The sequence below is a fragment of the Rhineura floridana genome, chromosome 21, assembly GCF_030035675.1.
Source record: "Rhineura floridana isolate rRhiFlo1 chromosome 21, rRhiFlo1.hap2, whole genome shotgun sequence".
In the NCBI taxonomy this organism is placed as follows: Eukaryota; Metazoa; Chordata; class Lepidosauria; order Squamata; family Rhineuridae; genus Rhineura; species Rhineura floridana.
In genome coordinates this window covers 17319318-17340999 of record NC_084500.1, presented here as the reverse complement: position 1 = coordinate 17340999, position 21682 = coordinate 17319318, and the positions used below count along the sequence as shown (strand labels likewise).

The window sequence follows — 21682 nt, the reverse complement described above, 5'->3', positions numbered from 1 at the left end:
CAGCACTCTCGGCCCAGTCCTGTGGAATGCTCTGCCGCTAGAGATTCAGCAGGCACCTTCCATTTGAACTTTTAAACGTCCGCTGAAAACTTTCCGATGCCGCCAGGCGCCTGCAGGCAATAAAGGAAAACGCCTTTCTGTAATAGTGGATGGCCTCTGATTTCAAATGTTGATGTGGTTTTTATCATCTATCTGTACGACTGTTGTAAACCGCTTTCATTTTTTTTAAAACAATATGCAAGTATTTCTATGTATAAACGGCATTAATGCACGCGCAACGCTTATACATCTGGCCTATGAATGCAAGCTTTTTTGAGTTTTGCTGAACAGACAGTTGGGCCTAACGGCAATATCTCGACTGCGTGCGCCAGGCCTCCGCTAACGGCTGGTGCCAGCATATATTTATTAATATATAGCTGTTCTGGCATGAGCCAGTTGTCCCGAGGGCATCCTGCAAGGCCCCTGATGTCCCCTTTTCCTTTCAGTCCCTTCCAGATATGCAGCACATCCAGGATGACCACCTCTCTTCCCCTCCCTTGGGGCCTCCGAATTACCTTCAGGTGTCCAAGGATTCCCCCAGCACCAGTAGCAAGAACTCCTCTTGCGACACGGATGACTTTGTTCTGGTCCCGCACAGCATCTCCTCCGATCAGTCCTGTAAGGCTCTTGGCTTCTACGCTCCCCTGAGCGATTACAGCTGCTGCTTTTCTTAGGGGTCCATGCAACTGATTCAGGCCAGGCTTTTGGGAACATTTCGGTGCCTCGGCCAAGTCGGGTACTGAGCAGCCATGGATGGCCGCGGGTCGGATTTGGTGACCCAGGGGGGCCCGGGGCTGTCGGGGGGCAGGGCAATCAGGCAGGAAGAAGAGGTCTGCAAAGAGCTTTCCTGTAAGAAAGCCATTTTGAGAACAGTGTCATGCAAGATAAATTGACTCCACTCTCAGTCAGGGGAGGGGAGAAGGAGAATCAACATGCCCCTCCATATGTTTAGCTATGGAGAGTTTTTTTAAACCATAACTAAGCATGAGAGCCACTTCCCAGACTTTTTGGGGGAGTGGCTCCAAGCCAGCGTGGGCGCTTCCCAGGTCGACCCAGGGCAGGTCGGCCTGTTCCCCGATAGGAGCCACAGGGCAGGTAGAGGAGATGCACACTGCTGACTTCAGATTTACTCCAATGTCGACCGTGTTTTGTGGTTTGCTTCCTTGTTTGGTTCCTCCCTTGGAAGAACTCTCCTTACTCCTGCATGCGTTGCGTGTTCTTGAGCGAACGAGCAACTGCTTCCTGGGACTGGAGTAATTCTGGGGCAAAATTGAGGGCAGGACCAATTTTTCTTTTGCTTGGAAAACTGTACATCTGTCTGTCTGGTCATCCCTTTCCGTCTCAGGATGCCCACGTTTACACAGTTTAATGAAACCAACATTAGAGAGAGAGGAAGAAATTGTGCTTTGAACCCCTTTCCAGGGTACCATAGAGCAAGCGGTCCTCTACGTGTTGTCCCTTCTTATCACCTCCAGGTCTACCAACCCAGAATTGGGAGCCAAATAGTGTCTCAGAGGAGCAGGGATGGACTTTTCCCCTCCCCTTCCTTCAGCAGCCCCCTACACCCTCCCAGGGGGACTCGGGCTGCTGGCGGAGAGGAAAAATCAGCCCCACCCTACCCAGGGAGTGTGGTTGTGTGCACGCCTTGCCCTTTGGGGAATTCCATCCGGCTCCCCAAAAGGAAGCCAGCCTGGTAACCCATTTTCATTGTAAAACTGTGACTTTTTGTAGGATGTGGTGGAGCTGTCTTCCCACCTGCCCCTCTTTCCAGGATCATACTGACCCATTGGATGTCAGTTTGTTCTCCGGTCAGTCCCTGTGATTTACCTTTTCCGCTGAAGCGCATTGTATGCCAGGTGTTTTCAGCAGAGGGGATCCTTTCCGCAGCCCTCGGAGGTTTGGGGGTGGCCCTGGAGAGCGCGTTCTCTGTGGCTGGTTGTGGGATTCCCTCCCTGCAGAGGTGCGTGTGGCCCCTTCCTTACATAGTTTCCAACATATGCGGAATACGCATCTCTTTACTCCGCCCTTTGATACCTGAGAGAGGTGTTTTCCAGGACCCACCCTATTCTAGTGGCTGCTTTGTTTTTATTTATTTTTAATACTGAATTTTAAATTGTTGTAACCCACCCTGGGTCCTGATGGTGAAGGGCAGGTAATAAACAGAAATAATAATAATTACTACTATTGTTTTGGCCAGCTTCTCATCAGGGAACTATTCAAGAGTACTGTGCTCATGTAAACGTGCCATGTCGTATTTCCCTGGCCTCTGTGTTCCTAGAGTTGCTCAGTGCAGCTTCCAATTAAAATCTTGCACAGTCTCTTTCTCTTTTTTTGTGCATCACTCCCTGGGCCCTAATGCCTGTTGCGTGTCGGCGTCTTCTCTTTCCTCTACAGATGACATGCCTCTGGTAGCCACAGGCCGGCGGTCCTCGAGTGAATTCCTGATGTGCGGAGGGTAAGTGTCTGGGGGGCGGAGGGGGGGCTTAGCCTCAGGGCTGTGGAGTCCGTACGCCAGACCTTCGACTCCGACTCCTCTATTTTTCTACTGTCCGACTCCTTCATAAATGGCAAATGTATATTAACTAGTAATAACAAATTTACTGTAGTAAAATGGTAGCACAAGGCATTTCATCACCACCACGTGAATCCAGAGCTTGGAAAAGTTACTTTTTTGAACTACAACTTCCACGAGCCCAGTCCCTGGGTCACGATGGCTGTGTTCTGCCTTCGCTGTGCCTCTGAATACCAGTTCCTAGGATTCACCAGTGGGAAGAGTGCTGTGGCCCTCAGGTCCTGCTTGCGGGCAAAAAGGATGATCAGGAGACTGGAAACAAGGCCTTATGAGGAGAGACTGAAAGAGCTGGTCATGTTTAGCCTTGAGAAGGGAAGACTGAGGGGAGATAGGATAGCACTCCTCAAGTCCTTGAAAGGTTGCCACACAGGAGGGCCAGGATCTCTCTTCCCGATCGTCCCAGAGTGCAGGACACCAGAATAACGGGCTCAAGTCACAGGAAGCCAGATTTTGGGTGAACCTCAGGAAAAACTTCATAACTGTTAGAGGAGTAAGACAATGGAACCAATTACTTAGGGAGGTGGTGGGCTCTCCAGCAATGGAGGCATTCAAGAGGCAGCTGGACAAGCATTTGTTGGGGATGCTTTAGGCTGGATTCCTGCATCGAGCAGAGGGTTGGACTTGATGACCTTATAGGTCCCTTCCAACTCTACGATTCTATGAAGGATGTGATTGGCAACTGTGAGAACAGGATGCTAAACTAGACAGGCCCCTTTGGCCTGATCCAGCAACCAGGCTCTCTTCCTGTGTTGTTTGGGATCACATGTGCAGTTGGCCCCCGTGTGGGCTGTGCATACTGCACGGTTTGCTTCCGCATGCTCTCAGGCCTGGCCTTTATCTACCTTTCCCCAGAACGTTTTGCACAGATCTTAGCTTGTACATTTTAAGCATCCTTTTCAGAGTGTGGGCAGCTGCTGCTGCCGTGTAGATGGGCCCCAAGCGAAGCTTTCCCTGTTTAGCCAAGCTGTGCTCGAGAAGCCGGCATCGACTGCCTGAAAAGTTTGCAGCAGAAAGGCAAGCACAACTCACGCATGCACCCACACACCACAATATGCTTAGGGGTTAATCTCTGGCTGGCTTATTGACAAATTATATAAACTGTTTCTTTGCTCAAACCCGTTCCCTGTATCTCCTGCCTTTTTGAGCCTTGAACAAACAAAACACATGCAGACCTATCAGCCTTGCTCCTGAACTTCCTGTTCTCTCCCGCAGTAGGTTTTCCTAGAATGACTTTGTTTTGAAAAGTGTGAGGGGTGGGGAGGGAGAGCTGGCCTGCCTGTGGGAAGGAGGGGAGGGGCCAACGTCCAGCTGACCTGCTTTTCCCGAGGGGCAGGATTGATTTTCCAGTGAAGGCCTCAGTCCAGCCGCTGTGCGCTCAAGTGCGTTAGCAGCAGCAGCCGCCAGCTCGCCTTTCGCCAACGGCCTGAGCTGTGGGACAGCACACTGCAGCTGTTTGGCGCACGCTGATGCCCCCGCAGACACCTGGGGGCCTCGTTCGCTTGCCTCTCCCCTGGGGATGGAGACTACAAATTGAAAAGAGGCTCGCTGGCAACCCCTCATGTTCCCTCTCCGTGCCTCCCGCCTTCAGGCAGTGCCAGCCGTCGGTCTCCCCCCGCAGTGAGACAGCCCCCATCCCGGTCCCCACGCAGCTGCGCAATTACCAGCGCATCGAGCAGAACCTGACCTCAGCCGCCAGCCCCGTGTCCAACCCCCAAGGGTCACCGAGGTAAGACCTGCCTTTCAAAATATATATATATCTTTGTGTCGGGGGGGGGGGGTTGCCCCTGCCAGAGGTGTTTTGGCCCCAGCTGCAATGATGAAATACATCCAGAATTGCTTCTTTGTGTGAACTGCATTACATGACTATAAACTGACGGTCAAAAGCCCCATTCCTGCAGGGCTGGACCGCTGCAGGGCTCAGCCAGAAATTCAGCAGCAGGAATCAAAGGTTATGTTGCTGGAAGAGCATCTCAACGTCAAAGCAAAACAGCGCATAAATAGTTGAATATGTTTGAAGTTGTTTTAACGTATTAAGATGACTGTTCAATGCTGAGGAGTTGATGCGGTCACCGTTCAAACACAAACTGAACATCCTGGGATTGGGCTTGGAATATATTAAAAGTGTGTTAAAGACACACTTAGTATTTTTAATTATTAGGTTATTTACTCGTCCATCATAAAGTCCCAGGGCTGGTTGCAACACTACACAGAAATGCAAGGTTTAAATCAGTTTGCAATCAGAAGAATGAAGAATAGGGTGCGTCTTAAAAAATTACCTATTTCGAGGCACTCGCCAACCTGGTGACCTCCAGATGTTTTTGCGTGAATCCAGTTCACACAAAGAGTTGCAGTCCAACACGTCAGGGCACCAGGCTGTCAAAGGGCAGGGTAAAGAGGTGTGCAATTTTACATGCATTTCCAACAAGAAATGTCTCCTGAAACTAGACCGAGTCTCTTTTGCGTTTGCTTCCAGATCTGCTGCAGTGAGGCGGTCGAACACCAGCCCCATGGGCTTCCTGAAGACTGGCTCCTGTTCCCCAGTGCCAGCGGACTCTGCCCAGGCTGTCGGGCGCCGGCTGTCCACGGGCTCTTCCAGGCCATATTCCCCTTCCCCACTTGGTAAGGGCATACGCAGAGACACTTGGAAGGTACAGTTTAGCTCAAGAGGAGGTAGGGACTTGAGAAGTTATTCTGCACCCGTGACTTTCAAGGGGGCTATAAATTGTGGCTGCCCTCAATTGCCTGAGGGGAAGAGAGTCTTGTCTCTGAAGTCAGGGCAACCTTGAAGTGCCTCAGACGCACACGCACGCACCCGGCACTACGGCAGGGAGAAATCCTCCAAGCATCTCCTTTCATGCAAGCTTTGGAACCGTGCCGCACAAACTCACTAAAACAGTTACGACCATAAAAGACAATAAAAAACAGTTCTAACTGTAAATTCCATATATTGAAAACGATGTGGACATTTAAAAACAATTCCATATATAGAAATAGTTAAAAACACTTCCCATGCAGGTAGAGATGTGGATAAACACTACTGCAGCCCCCCGTGACTGCAGCGATGACCTTCCCCTCTCTCCGACTTCGACTCCAAGCTGGGGAGTGTGGGATGGAGGTCTCGCCCTGTCGCGCTCCCTCAAGAGGCAGTTGAGATAGCACTGTGTTTGCAGCACAAACCCTGACCCAAATCGTTTTGTCACAAGCTTCCATGGACTTGAGCCCGCACCGTTAGATGCTTGAAGCGTTATCCTTAGTTGTGGGAGGGGGGCAGGGATCACAAGCCGTGGATTCCAAGGGGAAACGCAGCACATAAAAAATCCAGGTAACAATGGCGACACTGAAGCTTTAACAGCGGCCTTTGACTAAGCGTTGTCTCTGCGATCCCCTTCCTAAATCACAGTGAGATGGTTTAAAGAAGGAGCTGCTGTTTGAGGGTCTTTGTTTTGTTGATGTTCCCGTTTCGTCGGGAAAAATAATCATTGTGTATCATCCCCCCCCCACTTTCCCTGCCCCCTCTCCAATAGTTGGCACCATACCTGAGCAACTTGGGCACTGCTGTTGTGGGCAGCTGCAAGGGCATGAATCCAGGAGCCGAAACTCCTCAGGTGAGCAGTGTGCGTGTTCCCTCATCCTGGTTTTATTTTGTATGTATGAAATTTATATACCGCTTCAGATTTCAAAGAAAATCTCCAAGCGGCTTTCAGCATCCTTAAAAATATCACAAAGAGTCAAGTACATCCTGGTTTTGAGGATTCCACAGAGTCCTGGGCAAGCTGCATAGCCCCAGTTCAAGAACCAGATTTGCAAATGCTACTGGGTAGCTTACCCAAGAAGCTCTTGGGCAAAGCAGTTGCTTGGCAAGAGTGATGGAGATGAATGTTTCTCTGTCAGTCTGGGGAACTGGTTTCTAGTTGTGCCATAAGAGCATCAGAAGAGCCTGGCTGCTGGATCAGGCCAATGAGGGCCCAGCAGCCTATTCTCACTGTGGCCAACCAGAAGCTTCGATGGGAAGCCCGCAAGCAGGACCTGAGCACAAAGAGCGCTCTCCCCTCCTGCGATTTCCAGAAACTGGTTTTCAGAAGCAGACTGCCTCTGACCATGGAGGCAGAGCATAACCATCATGGCTAGTAGCCATTGACAGCCTTTTGCAGATCAAGGGGTCTTTGGCCATAAGCCTGATCCTGCTTGTATTCATGTAGGGTTTGTAAAGTGATTGATACGTATATATTCTTACTTTTTTTTCTCATAGTAGACCCTGCTGGGCTTACTGGGAGAAGAGATTAAGCAGAACTGCCAAGGCCTCTTGAGCCTGACTCAGCCCATGCAGAAATAGCTCTTGGCCATTCCTCTCTAAACTGTATCGCTTGAAGCAGCCATTAGAGGAATCTTGCATCTGGATTTTTTTTTCACCAGCGCAGGGGATTTTACTTTATTAACCGCCGGAGTGGCAAGGGTTAGGATCCCTGCTCGCCACCTGATGCTGAACAGTCTGGGAAGAGCGCATTGGGTGGGAGGGAACCTGGCCTAATCCCAGCGTATGTTAGAATCCTTCCTCCCTAGAAGTGGCCCGATGTGTTAGGCAGCAGGAAAGTTGTGCCCTGAAGTGTCGGGCTTTGTGTGAAAGCTGCTGGAGAACCAGCAAGGCGGTGGCTGCCCCGTTAAGAACGACGCGTCGACTTGAATGGCCCGTTGGCAGATCTAGAGGTGCAGGTTTTAGCTTTGCAGGGGTGGGTGCCTTTTTAAGGAGGAAGGAAGGCTGCTTCTGTTAACTTTGTGGGTGCCTTTAAAAGGCCTTTGTTGGATCAGTTTCATAGCTCTCATTGTCTAGTCTCTCTCTCACACACACACACGCACAGAGCGCACCATGACCCTGACTGACTCTCCCTGTGTCCTCATGTCCCCTTAAGCGTTGAAGTTCTCTGGCAGACTGTCTGCAATCCTGCTCTTATGAAAGCACTCCCTTGTAAGATTCCTCTTCCTCCGCCCTCTTCATGCTTTCAGCCCTTCTGGGGATGAAAAAAGGCTTTCCAGTCCTCTTCGCCTCCACCACAGTGGATTTGTTTGTGCCGCCCCCCCCCCCCAGCATGTGCTTAAGGCCCTGGAATGATGGACAATGTTGGGGGGCAATTGCCATGATTTTAAAAAGAAATGTGGGGTGTGGGTGACAAAGACTTCCTTATGGACTCACCCCATTCTTGTGATTGTAAACTCTTTTGAATGTTGTATTTCAAGCTGTAACCCCTCCTGGCACCTTAAGTTAAGGGTGGGTAATAAATGGTTTTAAATTGTTTAGGACTGTATATTATGTATAGCTTTTTGTTATTGTAAGTCGCCTATTATTATTATTATTATTATTATAAATAAATTGATAGCAGTACTCATAATATCCCTGAATGTATGATCCACTAATATGAGAGGTCGTAAAGAAGAAAGGTCACTCCCACACTACACATTGAAAGCACGTGGCTCCTATGGAAGAATCCTGGGAGCTGTAGTTTGGTAAGGGTGCTGGGAAATGTACCTCTGTGAGCAGTTAAACCACAGCTCCCAGGATTCTTGGGGGAAGCCGTGACTGCTAAAGGGGCATCGCTCTGCTTTGAATGTGTGGTGTGGCTTTAGTCTGGAGCCTTTTGTGTGCAGAGCAGTCGCACTCTCCCTATAGCTGAACTATGGCCCCTCCCCTAAATAGCTGCCTCCAGCCTGGTCAGGCTGTTTGTACATCTTCGCCCACTTGTGTCTTCTCTGGGGGAGGCAAGCAGCTCTTGAGGGTCTTCAGCAGAGAACATGAGAAAGAGTCACGCCAAAGGGGGCCCATCTAGGCCAGCATCCTGTTCTCAAAGTGTTGGAACGGATGCGCGAAGGGCCGCCTGCAGGCAGGATGTGACCGCAGCAGCAACTCTCTCCCCCTGCAGTTCCCAGCAAGTAGCATTCAGAGGCGTACAGCCTCCAGCGGTGGAGGGCAAGCTCCACCATTGTGGCTGTATTAGGGCCGTTTATAGCCTTATCCTCCATGAATTTGGCTAATCCTCTCTATCAAAGTGGGTGGTCATCACTGTCTCTTTTTGGAGCGAGTTCCATCGTTTAACTCTGGAATGGCCAGTAGCCACAATGACTACGTTCTCCTCCTGCTGTTGGCCAGCAGCATACCTCTGCTTACCAGGTGCTGGGAATGGCAAGGGGGGGAGAGGGTTGCTGTTGCGCTTGGGTCCTGATTTGGGGCTTCCCATTGGAGCATCTGCTTGGACAGGATGCTGGACTAGCTGAGCCCCCTTCGGCCCGATCCAGTTATGTTCGTAACTGTGTTCTTCTCTGTCGATCTTGGGAGGGAGGGCTCAACTAGATCCGCTTTGAACTCCCCCCTGACTGTGTTTCCTCTCCTTCCTGACTCTCAGGGTCCCCGGCACCGCAGTCCCAGTCTCCGCAGCCCCTCCTGATGGTGGGAGCCCGCCTTCAGAGCAACCCGACGACCCTGACGGACATTTATCAGAGCAAGCAGAAGCTCCGGAAGCAGCACTCGGACCCCGTCTGCCCATCCTACGCGGGCCACGGCCACTCTCCGCAGCCCGCTCGGCCGGTCAGCCTGGGGACATCGCCCACCAAGCACGCAGGGTCGTCGCCCCGGAGCTCGGACTGGCTCTTCAAAACTCCCCTGCCGACAATCATTGGCTCTCCAACAAAGGTGGGTGCCGGGGCCTCTTCCGCAGAGGCGAGGTGGGGGGGGGCAAGGCTCTTAGGCTCAGGACCAGTGTAGAGATGCAGATTCTTACTCAGAGCTACTGTCAAGGAGCTGGCTAAAGGATTGTGTGCTGCCTCGTTGGGAGTCAGTGTATCCCCCTCTGTCCCGCCAAGCTGTGCTTCAACAGGATACACAGCTAACAGCACTTAAATCAGGGATGGGAAACTTGTGCCTGGGCTCAAATGAGCCACTACCTGCGGCTGCAGCTCTCCTGGTACAAGGACTTAGGGGTGCCCGACAGAATGCCCACCTCCTTCTCTCCTGTGCCCTCAATCTCCGCTCCAGAGAGTTGGGGGGACCCTCCAGAACATATTTTGGGGGGCGCACAGAGAGAGGAGAGGGAACACAAGCCCCAACTCTGGTGGTCCACAGTTTTCCACATCCCTGACCGAAATCCACGTACTTTAATCACATTTTGGAAATGAGGGGAGTATTCCAGGGATGAGAGAGCCCCTCCCTCCTCCTGGTCATTTAAACAGGTCTCCTCTAGCCCTTTTGACAAGGGGATCTTTAAGGCCCTGACCTTAAAATTCTAGAGTTGGATGAGAACAGACGCTGATGCCCGGTTAACCGTCTTTTTCCCTTTCAGACAGCAGCTCCTTTCAAGATCCCCAAAACCCAAGCATCCTCCAACTTGGTGGGCCTGGTCAGTCGGCAGGGGCCGGCCGACGCCCCCTTGCAGCAGGCGAAAGACGTGGGCGAGACGAGGGAGTTCTCGCACTTCCATTCGACGCAGGGGAGCGACAGGCAGGCGGCAGAGCATCAGCAGCGCGGCAAGACTCTGTTTGGCAGGTAGGATCCCTTTTCCCACAAGGCTGTGCCCTAAACAGCTTGACCCCGAAGTACCCTAAAGGTACTTGCTGAGGTCTTCTGATGGGGCACACTGTTGGTGGTCCCACGTGACCTGACATTTGTCTGGGCTTTACCAGGGGCCGAGTGTTTAGTGCGGCAGGCCCTGCCCTGCGGAACTCTGTGCCAATACAGGTTCGGCAGGAGTCATCCCTGTTCGTTTTTAGATGGCTTCTTTAAACCAGTATTCAGGCAGACCTAAACAAGCAAGTAAAGCCGCTGCAAAAAGGGCTTCAAGTCCCCTCGTGCCCATGGCTGTCTGAAGCCAGAGTAGTGTAGTAATGAAGAGGCAGAGCTGTGGAGCAGGAAAAAATCACCTGGTTCAGATCTCTCCTTTGCCAAGGTGCCCACTAGACACCTTTATTTGGTTCTTGCTCTCTTGTCTGAAGTGTGGAGATGATGATTCCGCAGGGTTGGTTTTTTTTTTAAGGCTGCTGTCTGTGGCATATACAAATTGGATACAACTTCTTCAGCTTGACACAGTTCTGGTTCTGCTGATTATAAGGGAGGGGTTAGCAGAGCACTGAAGCTTATGCCCCCTGGGGGGTTGCAAATCTTACTACGCTCTGCTGTGTCTTTCAAGATTGCACCAGCTGTGACCTCCACACTGTGATGCCTCATAGGTACTAGAAACTTGCTTCATTGTTTTAAAAAGCAAAAGCCGAGGTTCTCTGGAAGCTGGATTTTGCATCCAGTTCCAAATCTCTCGGATGTTCAGAGCCTTGGCAGTAGAGTTATGGTTTGGATGCCGCTCTCTGCTGCCTGCACAGCCGCCATGCAGTGAACAGAAGCACCTGTTTGTTTCATGAGGCTTGCCCAAGAAAAGGTCCCCGCAGAATATGATCTCTGCCGTGGGCGGTTTATACCGCAGCAAGTGGATCTGATGAAGCCTCATTTCCTGCTGTGGCTTTCCTCCAGTACTCTTTTTTTAAAAAGTTCTTCATTTAAGTTTTGGACTTGCAAATGGCGTGTTTGTTTCTCCCCACCTCCAAACCCCTACCACACGAGGATGGATTTAAACGAGGAACAACCCCAGGCCTTATTTGGGTTTGTAGCATAGTTCTTGGTGGCTCTGGGTCAGGGGCTTGAAAACTCTGGTCCGCAAGCTACCTTCAGGTGATCCAAGGCCTGTCTGTGAAGAACACTTAAAATCTGAATTCTGTAGAATGCAATAAAATACAGTATGAGAAAAAAAACAACAGCACTGCAATTAAGAATCCTACAAGGTCAAGGGCATCACGTTACAATTGCTACAACAGGCAGGGAAAAAATCATTAAGTGGTCTGCTGAGACCCTTGGCAGTTTTCAAGTGGCCCATGAAGTTTGGGAACCGCTGGTTTAGGTTCTCTCCCACTGAAAAGTACCTTAGAAATAGCTCTGCCTGATCTCTTTCAGGAGCATTTTTTTCCCTTAACTGCTCTTCCCTGCTTGGACCCCCTCCGGGCTGGAGTTCCGCACCACCTGAATTAGTCACATTTGCTGATGAGGAACAGCTGCCCAGAAGCGGCATCTCGCCCTCTCTCTTTGCGTACATCAGACCTGCACACGCTGAATGCTGCTCACAAGGGACTCCTCTTTGGGACAGCAAAAATGCGGGAGGGGGGTTGCAGGTCCTTGGCAGGCCACAATCCATGTCTCCTGGAGTGCCTCTGTCATGGTGGGTTGTAGCTCACGCAGGCCTGGAGTACGTTAACTAAGGTTAACTGGGAGGACAACCACCCACCAAAGCCCAGAGCAGCAAGACACACACACCCTTCCCCAGCCCAGGCTTTGCCCCCCCCCCCGGATTTCGCTACCTCCCGAGCATTGTGCTCTCTTCCGCTTAGGTCCGTGAGTACCGGCAAGCTATCGGATCAGCAAGCGAAGGCGGCTCTCAGCGGGCAGCTCTACCAGGGCAGCACGGACAGCCTTAATACAGAACGGCCGATGGATACAGGTAAGGAAGCAGCTGGCCTGAACTCTTGGCAAATCGAAAGGCAACGGGGTAGGGGAGAAGAACCTCTCCAGTGTCTGCACAAGTGAGAGAGAGAGAGACGTATTTCCGTGCGTATGTGCCTATGTGTATATATACATAGTAAATATATACACAAGCCAGTGAAACCCTATTCTGTGTGTCTCTCTTTATCATATTTTGCTCAATCTTTAGTAGCACCACTGGGAACCAGATAAAGTTGTTGCCCCAGCAGCCGGATGTGGCCCCCAAGGCTACAATTGGCCTTCCCTGGGTTAAGCCAAAAGCCACACAGAAAAAGTGGGCTTTGAGGAAGGAGCTGTAGTGGGACAGCCTGTCGAACCAGCGAGGGGGCAAGAGGTGAACCAGGGACAACGGCATGTTGTCTGAAAACTCACTGGCGGCTAGTAGTCCCCTGCCCTCCCTGGCGGCTGTGTTGGGCTTGTGTTGTGCTTCTACATTGCCCACTGGCGTTCCCATGAGGACTAGCATGCTGATCTTTCTTCCCCCAGCTCCACCAGGGGCCTGTGGCGTCGCAGCAGTGCCTCCCTCCGTGGGAGCCGTTGGGAGCTCAAGGGCCGTGATGTTTACTGTCGGATCCCCTCCGAATAGCGCCACCCCTCCAGCCTGCACCCACATGGCCCTCAGAGCCCGAACGACATCTGGTGAGCTGCATGGACCTCACCTCTTGCCTCATCGCTGGAGGCAAAGAGGGTACCGAAGTGGGGTGGGGTCAGTTGTGCATCTGCAATGGTTGCCCCCCCCCAATCTTTGCTCTCGCACTTCCCCCTCCCCCTTCCACTCACAGTATGTTAATTTTATTTGAAGCGCTTACATGCCATCTTAACCAGGGCAAAGCCTGTCCAAGAGATAGATTTGCCTTCTGTCTACTGCGGAATACGTAAACCCTCCTGATCACTCCCTTGAGTGAATCACCAAAGGCCCTCAAACATCCTGGCTTACGCACTGCTTTGCTGTAAGGCTTCTCGGAAAAAGTACATCTGTGGATGCAAGGCGTAGCGAAACCTTTCCCGGTCCTCTTTCTGCAAATCTTTCCTGTTCCCTGAATGACGGCTGAGCTTTTGCCTGAGACCTTGTGACCTCCTCCTTGGCTACCGATTTCCATTTGGCGCAAGACAGGGGGACTTTGAACCAAGCTAAGGGTGTTGGTCTGAAATGCATGTCTGTATGTGCTGTTTCCCTTATAGTTGGCTCCAACAGTTCCGGGGGGTCTCTGTGTTCCACCAGCGGCCGCGTCCTCATGGGCTCCCCACCAGGCATTTACATGGGCTCCTCTCCTCCTGGAGCAGAGGCCTCTCCGTACCTGAGGTACATGTCTTACGGTACTTCACCGCCCAGCTTGGAGGGATTTATCACCTTTGAAGCTCCCGAACTGCCAGAAGAAACTCTGATGGAGGTATGGAACAGTGGCATCTAAGTAGAGGGATACGTATGTGTGCGTAGATAAATACATTTATTCTATAAATATATTTGTATACCACTATTTCATTAACAACATGAAAGCAATTTACAATACGTTTTTGAAAAAAGAACACTACCATACAATAAAAACATTAAAAATACAGTAAAAACTCTTAAACCGAAAATGTACTTAAAGTGAAGCACTACCTTTTTTCACTTATCGATGCATATACTGCACTGCAGTCGTCATATACGGGCATAACTGATGTAAATAACGCATTTATAACTAAAATAAACACAGTAGGCTTTATTTTAAGAAAAAGTTTGTAATTGGAAACTGATTGGGCGGTGGCATCATGACGTTAATTGTCCGTTCTTGCGGAGCGAGCGTACGTAAACGGGAATGGTGATACTGTAAATATGTCTGTAGTCGCGAGTGTCCGTAAAGTGAAGGTCTGTATAGCGGGGTGTTCCTGTAGTGCGAAAAGACATCTTGATTGCCTGCATAAGGCTGGCAGAACTGAAAAGCAGGTGCTTAAAAGTTAAAACCAAAGGCTCCTGCTGAATCTCTGTTGGCAGAGCATTCCGGAGGACTGGGCCGATGACGCTGAAGGCTCAGTTTCATGTCAGTGTTAAAGTGAGCCTTGCCAACTCAGGACGTCCAGCGCCGCTCCTCTCAGTGATCAAGCTGGGACAGAAGGGTTCAGGTGGTCCCTAAGTTACCTGGTCCTAAGTTTACAAGTAAACTTGTAAGTGCTTACATCAGCAATCTGGCTGCTGCGTTTAGAGCTTCCAAACCAGGGTCAAGGGCAGCCCCGCATAGAGCGCATTGCACTAAGCCAGCGTCAAGGTTACCAGCGCATGGACTACAGAGGTCATGCTATCCGTGTCCCAGAATGGCCGTAGCCGAAGAACTAGACAAAGCTGATAAAAGGAGATACTTATCAGGAGATGGGGAACATCTGTGGCTGTCCAGATGTTGCTGGTCTTCCAACTCCCATCGGCCCTCAAGGCCACCCGCCAGGAATGATGGGAGATGTAGTCTGACAACATCTGAAGAGCCACAGGTTCCCTATCCCCATTATACATCATGCACGGTGTGTTGTTAAAGCAGGACGGTAATTCAGGATTTATAGGAGAGCAAGTATTGCGTCTGTTTAATTTTCCCCCCAGAGTTTCCATTTTTAAAACAACACATTTTCCCCCCAGTTTCAAAATCTCTGGATATTTTGCATCTCTTGCATACCTGTCGAGAGGTATGATATCCTGCAAAAGCATAACCAATTGCAACCAGGACTACTCTGAAGCAGGGGGTGGGGAGCCTGTGGGCCTGCAGACTTTGTTTGACTGCAAACCCCACCGGCCCCAAGACAACATAACCAGTGGCCGAGGATGATGGGAAATGTAGTCCATCAACATCTGGAGGACCACAAGATGCTTGGTGCGTGTGGTTGTATGGGACATCCCCCCCCCCATGCTTAAATAACGCCAACTACAAATCCAGCCACGAAACGCCTTCTGGGATCAAAAAAAGGGGAGGGGGTTCAGCATCCACCTTAGAGATTAGGGAAGACCTTCCCAGGGAGAGAATTCCCTATGGCCCTCTAAGGAAGGGGCTGTTTGGCAGTGGCCTTGGGGACAACTTGGCAAAGGGTTCAAGAGACCTCTCTGCTTCCCTCCCTCGCACCAGAGGGAGCACACAGACACCCTGCGCCACCTGAACCTGATGCTGGCCTTCACGGAGTGCGTCCTGGACCTGACGGCCGTCCGGAGCGGGAACCCGGAGCTATGCTCCTCGGCGGTCTCCCTCTATCAGATCCAGGAGAGCGTCGTTGTGGATGAGATCAGCCAGCTGAGCAAAGACTGGGGGTAGGTACCCACCGTGCCACCACCTGGACCCTGCTCATGAAGGCCGCCGGCCAGGTTATTAAGAGTCCGTCCTCGATCAGGGGTGGGCAGGATTCAGGCTTGTGGCATCTGCTTTGTTTTCTTTACTCACACAGGGGACCCTTTGGTTCTGCAAGCATTGCCGCACTGCAGCCCCCGTCACCCCTGGTCTGTTGGCCGTGCTTGCTGCTGAGGCTGATGGGAGTTGTAGTGCAGGTAAAGGGCCGAAGTTTCCCTGCACCGCTGGAACCTGGTGCAAGAAGGGCTGGGGAACCAAATGTGGCCCTCCAGGCCTCTCTGCCTGGCCCTTGAACTCTCCCCAGGCCACACCCCTCACCGGCCCTGCTTCACACCTTCCTGGAGTGCTTCTGCCTGGCTGCAAATGTGTCCTTGAGCTCCAAATGCGCCTCTTGCTTGGCTGGATGGAGGGTGAAGAGAGGTGCGTGCGTGCAGAAACGTAGCCTAGCGTACAAAGATAAGATTTGCATCAGTTCTTCCCACTTTCGCCTCTGGCCCCGCCCACCCCTGACGTGTGGCTCCCGGAGGATTGCCTGGAAGAGAATCCGGCCCTTGGCCTGACCAATGTTCCTCGTCGCTGCTCTCAAAGATGGAACCAGATGCAAAAAGAACCAGCCACCTTACTGCATCCCACAAGCTGTGGTGCCGGATGATCCAGATCAGCACCTGAATGACCCGTTGACAAGCAATTCTGAGCCCCAGTTGCTGCCCCCTCCTCCCTGACCTGGTCACAATGACCTGGTAAAAGCTAGCCAGCTTATACTCCTGAAGGCTGGGAGAGGACAAGGCCAGCCGTGGCCAATTTTCCTTTTCCTTTTTGCAATTTCTTTTCAGCCATGACCCAGTGACAGGGCCTGACCCACCAGTTGAAGGCCAGTGCTCTTTGAGTGTCCCTGAGCAGTTGATACTGAAAGAGCAGCCCTAATAGGTCTTCCTTAAATTAAAATTTAGAATATTAACAATTAAAATGTGAAATATTAACAAAGACGGGGGACACACACAGATGTCTCCCAGGCACAAGGCCTGAAAGGGGGGGGGTGAGACTGGAGGGGCAGGAAGTGGGTCCTGGAGGGGCTGAGCTAGACAAGGGAAGCTCCTCAGCCCACACATGCCTCCTGGCAGTGGGCAACTGCAAGTTAGTTCCTTCCCCCTCTCTCCCTCCCTCCCTCTCCAACAAACGGCCTTTTTTTCCCCCCAGGCAAGTTGAGCAGCTGGTCCTGTACATGAAAGCCGCCCAGCTGCTGGCGTCGTCCTTGCACCTGGCCAAAGCACAGATTAAATCGGCAAAACTGAACCTCTCTACCGCAGTGAAGCAAGGTGCGTGTGCCCACCCACCACACACTCCGACACCCGGGCACGCTTGGCTGCCTTCCGCCTCTGCCACAGAGATGTGGGAAGGGGCCTTACGCTGAGTCAGACCCATGAGTCCGCCGAGCTCGGTATTGGCCACACTGACTGGCAGCAGCTTGCTTGGGTTTCAGACAAGGGTCCCTCCAAGTCCTACCTTGGAGGGATAGAGCATCTGGTTGGCATGCAGAAGGTCCCAGGCTCAGCCCTTGACAACACCTCCAGGTAGGATGGGGAACGTTCCCTGCCTGAAACCTTGCAGAGCTGCTGCCAGTCAGTGTGGGTAATACCGAGCTTTACCTGGCATGGTATGTTTCACAACTGTTTTCCTCCCCGCAGTGGTCAAAAACCTGAACGAGAGGTACAAGTTCTGCATCGGCATGTGCAAGAAGCTGACGGAGAAGCTGAACCGGTTCTTCCTGGACAAGCAGAAGTTTGTCGACGAAGTCAACAGCGTCACGGCCGAAAAGCTTATCTACAGCTGTGCTGTGGAAATGGTAAGGTATGGGGGGCAGGGGCTTCTTCAGCCTGAGGGCCACACTCCCTTCTGGTCAACCTTCCGGGGGCCACATGCCAGAGGCAAAAGCGGGCAGGGCAGTGAATGCGCCTTCGTACGGTAGGCTAGTTTCTGCTCACACACCCCTCTCTGTCATGATCAGAGTTCAAGGACACATTGCAGCCAGGCAGAAACACTTGGAGTGCAGAGCAGGGCCAGTGAAGGGTTTGGCCTGGGCAGAGTTGTGACGGCCAGACACAGAAACTTGGAGGGCTGCAGTTGGCCCCCCCAGGTAAGGGATGGGAAAGCCTTCAGGGAGGTGGGTTGGTGTGTGTGTGTGGGTTCTGTCCAAGTCCCTCAAAGCCCCATGGCTCAGCACCTTTTGTCTGCAAAGCAAAGCTCTCAGCCGATGGAGGATATAGGGATCGGTGGCAGCTTTCCAGGGAAAGGGAATTCTTCATAAGCGAGCACCCGGCACTCACTGAGAATCTTCCTGTGGCTGTTTTCAAGAGCCGTGAGTGTCGCATATAGATTCCCCTCTGGTTTGGCTTTCTGATGAACATAAAAGCTGCGAGGAGTCCGTGCATTTCCATTGAGACACGCACACAAACAAATTAGGCAGACCCCTTCGGGGGTTAATTAAAACTGGCTTTTCCATTTGTTAATGCCTGGAGAGTTAACAAAGGTGCCGTTTCTTGTCATCTGACAAGTCTTTCGTCAGTCTTAAACAGTCGTGAGCTTGAATTCCCCGGGTGCCACACACAACCCCGGTTGTCCTTAACTCCATGGGCGGGAGGCAGGGAAACGTTCCCGATAACTCTGCCATGTGTAATGTTGTTGGAGTTTCCCTGATGATGTTGGGCACAATAAAAAGGTTCTGGGGCTTCCAAAAGATGTGGGAACTTCTGTGAGAACTCCAGGCAAAGGAAGGTGCCCATAGAAATTGAAAAAGCGTTCACAGATTCTCAAAGAGAAAATATTTCATGGGAACTTCTTCTAGTATTCCATTTTTTTTCTGTTAGAAAAATTGAGAAAAGATCCTTCAGAGGAAAAAAACAGAAAAAAAGATATTTATGGTTTTTGGCGGGGGGGGGCAAACTTCACATTCCTGATTTTTGCTGCAGGGTAAGCCAATGTGGCATCCTCCAGATGTTGGCCTGCCAGTCCCATCCTCACTGACCAGTCATCATGCTGGCTGGGGCCTATGGGAGTTGTAGTCGAGCAACATCTGGAGGGCACCACATTGGCTACCTCTGCTTTACTCTCTCACAAAGAGGTCAGGAGTGTGGTTCTCTCCTTTCCCTCCCCCCCACGAGCTAGGCTAGGCCAAGGGAATGGCAAGCGTCCCACGGTCACCCTTGGCCGGAGTGGAGATCTGAACCCGGGTCTCCCCAATCCCATCCGGCGCTGCCGTCCTTTTACCACATGACACTGGCTTTCAACAAGTGGCCGTGAAGAAGTTACAAAACAAAGCCTCTGTGCGCGGAGCTTGTCTTCTCTGCAAGTCACCGTTGTGGGAGAGAAACGCATGTGCCTCTTTCCTTGGCTTTGATGCTTTCCTCTCACCCTCCTCAGGTACAGGCAGCAGCCCTGGACGAGATGTTTCAGCAGACGGAAGACATTGCCTACCGATACCACAAAGCAGCTCTGTTGCTGGAAGGCCTGGCGAAGATTTTGCAGGACCCGGCCGACATAGAAAACATCAACAAATGTAAGTCGTCGTTGCTGGCGGTGGGGGCCCCTGTGTCGTGACACAGCATGTTCTTGAGTTGGCCCTGAGCCTGCCATTTACCGCCGTCACCATTGGTTTTGCCAAGGTTTCCTTGACTTCCAGTCCACACAATTGCCTGAAGAACTCCTATTGAGGTTTGAATACAGCAGTTCTTACAAGCAGACCTGCACGTGTTTGTTTTTTTTTGCCTTTCAGATAAAGCTAGTATCGAACGGAGGCTCTCAGCTCTTTGCTGCAGCGCGGTGGCCGTTTATGAACAGTAACCAGTTGGCCTGGGACCATTTGACAGATGTTCTGCTGCAGCCAAATCACCACCTTTGCCCCTGCCCTGATGGAGGGCAGGTTTTTTACATTTCTGTGGGTTTTCTACCAAAGAGAAAAATGCAGCTGGTTCACAGAGGAGGAGAAACCCTGAATTATTTCAGAGGAGACTTGCCTTTATGACTTAACAGATCGCCCCCTGTCCTTCACTGAGCAGCTGGATTTAAAAGGCTTTGTCTTTGCATTTCCAACGGAACTGGTTTCCACGAAACCTTGGTCGCAGGACGGTGAATGGGCTTACTATTTTTTCTTACAAAAGCATGGCACAAATAATCGAATTTCTTCACCGAGGTCCAGAACAGCTGGCTTCCTGTTCATTTGGGGGGGGGGGGTAAAGGGTTTCCTTTTTTTGGAACAAGACTGCAGAACGAAGATAAGACAATGTTAATCACAACCCTGTGTCTTGTGAATGCCTTTGCTAGGTTTGGATCTGAGCTTGTGTCTTGTAAATAGCATTCTTCCAGCCCATTAGGCAAGAGAAGAAACTGCACCTTTGTAAGAAAACCTGAGGAAATGATGGACCCAAGGATACCTATTTCTTTGGTTTTGCGATCAGATTGCAGAGGGGGAATCTATTCAGAATCCCTGAAACCAGTCTTAGCAATTATCGTGGATATGTAAAATCTTTTGATGGTTTTTCTTCTTCCTGATTTATCCTGGCCCAAAATACTTTATATTGCACTAATTTACTAAAATGACTGTGTGCTCGTTTCTCTTCTTTTTGGAAAAACTGTTAATTTAAAAAAAAAAATCAGAAAAGGCACAACGATGAACTCTTGCTGGGGAGGAGGGAGGGGGAACACTTTAATTTCACTGTGCTTTCCATGGGAAAAAACACCACTGTCCCAAAATCATCCAGAAAAAAACATTTTCCAGGATTTCAAATGTAGCTTCTTAGGAGACTTTCAGACAAAGCATAACATGTACATAACAGGACTTCAGGCAGACTATTCCTTTTTTATGTATCTGTTTGTCTTAATACTTGAGTCGCTACGCCACACCCTGGACTGTTTCAATGATGTTCTGAAGCAGGTGGTGGCTTTTACTCTTCTCGCTCCCTGCCCCCCAATATACAAGTTTGATTGCTTAGTTCTGTTGTAGCATGTGGGATGTGTGCGTTGTTGCCTGTACCCTGAAAGTTGGTGCCCCCCCCCCCCGAAAGAGCCTATTTTTCTTTGTATTGGAGGACACCACTGCAGTTTCAATCTGTTCCTTTCAGAGCTGTGTATGGCTCTTAAGAGACACACAAGATCTTCAGGACTCCGGATGTTATACAGCATGGATTTTTCTTACAGTACCAGAGCATTAAAGAAAAAAAACATATCAGGGTTCCTGTACAGCTTTTGAGGACACTTTGCCATCTCCTTCAGCTGCCTCCCCCCCCCCTTTCAGACATGCCTTTAAGAGGCTTTGCAACTTGTGAAGCATCTAAGGCGACTTTGTCTCTCTGGAAACAATTCCTCTTCATTTTGAGAGTTGATTGTGTTTTTAATTATCATCACTTGGACACTTGAATACACACCATTTTTCAGAACAAAATGATTTTGAACCTTTTTGGGGTTTTTGGGTTTTTTTTACTGCTCAAGCCTTCTCGGCAGGGAGGTCGTTGGCATTCAGGCACCATCTGTTTCCGTGAACTGATAACTGCGCGTGTGTTTTGGTCTCTCTCCCCCCCCTTCCCCTCCCCCCTTTTTATGCTTTGACAACGTAATGTGCTTTTTACCTTATTTATCTGTACAAGAAATTCCAGCAGTTAATTTGAAAGTGTTTTTTTTTTTTTTTAATTTATACAACATTTGTATTTTTAGGTCTTTAATACAGTGTTTCTACTACCTCTTCTTTGTAACTGCATGCATTTCTTCTTGACCCATAGCGTAATAACTGAAAAAAACAAAACAAAATCCTGTTGCATAATTTTTATTATGGCCTGTGTAAATGTATATTAAGGTTAGAAACAAAAAAATAAACTGATATGCAAAAGTGTTTTTGTGGTATAGCTTGGATCGTAGAGGGTAACTAATGTGTCACCTCTGCAGTTGCGTTCCAATTAACCCAGTGAGGCTAAGGGTTGGGAGCATAGGAATCTGCTTTATATCGAAGTAGACCGTTGGTCCATCTAGGTCAGTATTGTCTACACTGGCTGGCAGCAGCTCTCTAGGGTTTCAGATAGGAAGTCTCTCCCAGCCCTACTTAGAGTTGCCATTGGGGATTGAACCTGGGATCTTCTGCACGCAAAGCAGGGGCTCTGCCACTGAGCTACTGAACTCTTGACCATCGGAGGAAGGCACAAAGTACATCAAGAACCCTGCAAG

General features: G+C 50.5%; 1 protein-coding gene across 2 annotated transcripts in view; it reads left to right on the top strand.

Moving 5' to 3' along the window:
* The window catches only part of ULK2 (unc-51 like autophagy activating kinase 2), a 71631-nt gene extending 50278 nt beyond the window's left edge, over window positions 1-21353 (top strand). Inside the window, exons 13-27 of one of the 2 annotated variants that reach the window (XM_061604678.1) lie at window positions 486-657; window positions 2434-2494; window positions 4200-4337; window positions 5085-5230; window positions 6136-6216; window positions 9004-9290; window positions 9937-10139; window positions 12023-12132; window positions 12660-12812; window positions 13356-13564; window positions 15260-15438; window positions 16673-16791; window positions 17161-17318; window positions 18893-19028; window positions 19245-21353. In XM_061604678.1, the coding sequence (XP_061460662.1) occupies window positions 486-657; window positions 2434-2494; window positions 4200-4337; window positions 5085-5230; window positions 6136-6216; window positions 9004-9290; window positions 9937-10139; window positions 12023-12132; window positions 12660-12812; window positions 13356-13564; window positions 15260-15438; window positions 16673-16791; window positions 17161-17318; window positions 18893-19028; window positions 19245-19312 (2220 nt within the window). In that variant the 3' untranslated portion in view covers window positions 19313-21353. The remainder of the gene's footprint in view (window positions 1-485; window positions 658-2433; window positions 2495-4199; window positions 4338-5084; window positions 5231-6135; window positions 6217-9003; window positions 9291-9936; window positions 10140-12022; window positions 12133-12659; window positions 12813-13355; window positions 13565-15259; window positions 15439-16672; window positions 16792-17160; window positions 17319-18892; window positions 19029-19244) is intronic. The other variant, XM_061604679.1, reaches the window with a different exon arrangement.
* Window positions 21354-21682: the final 329 nt, after the last annotated feature.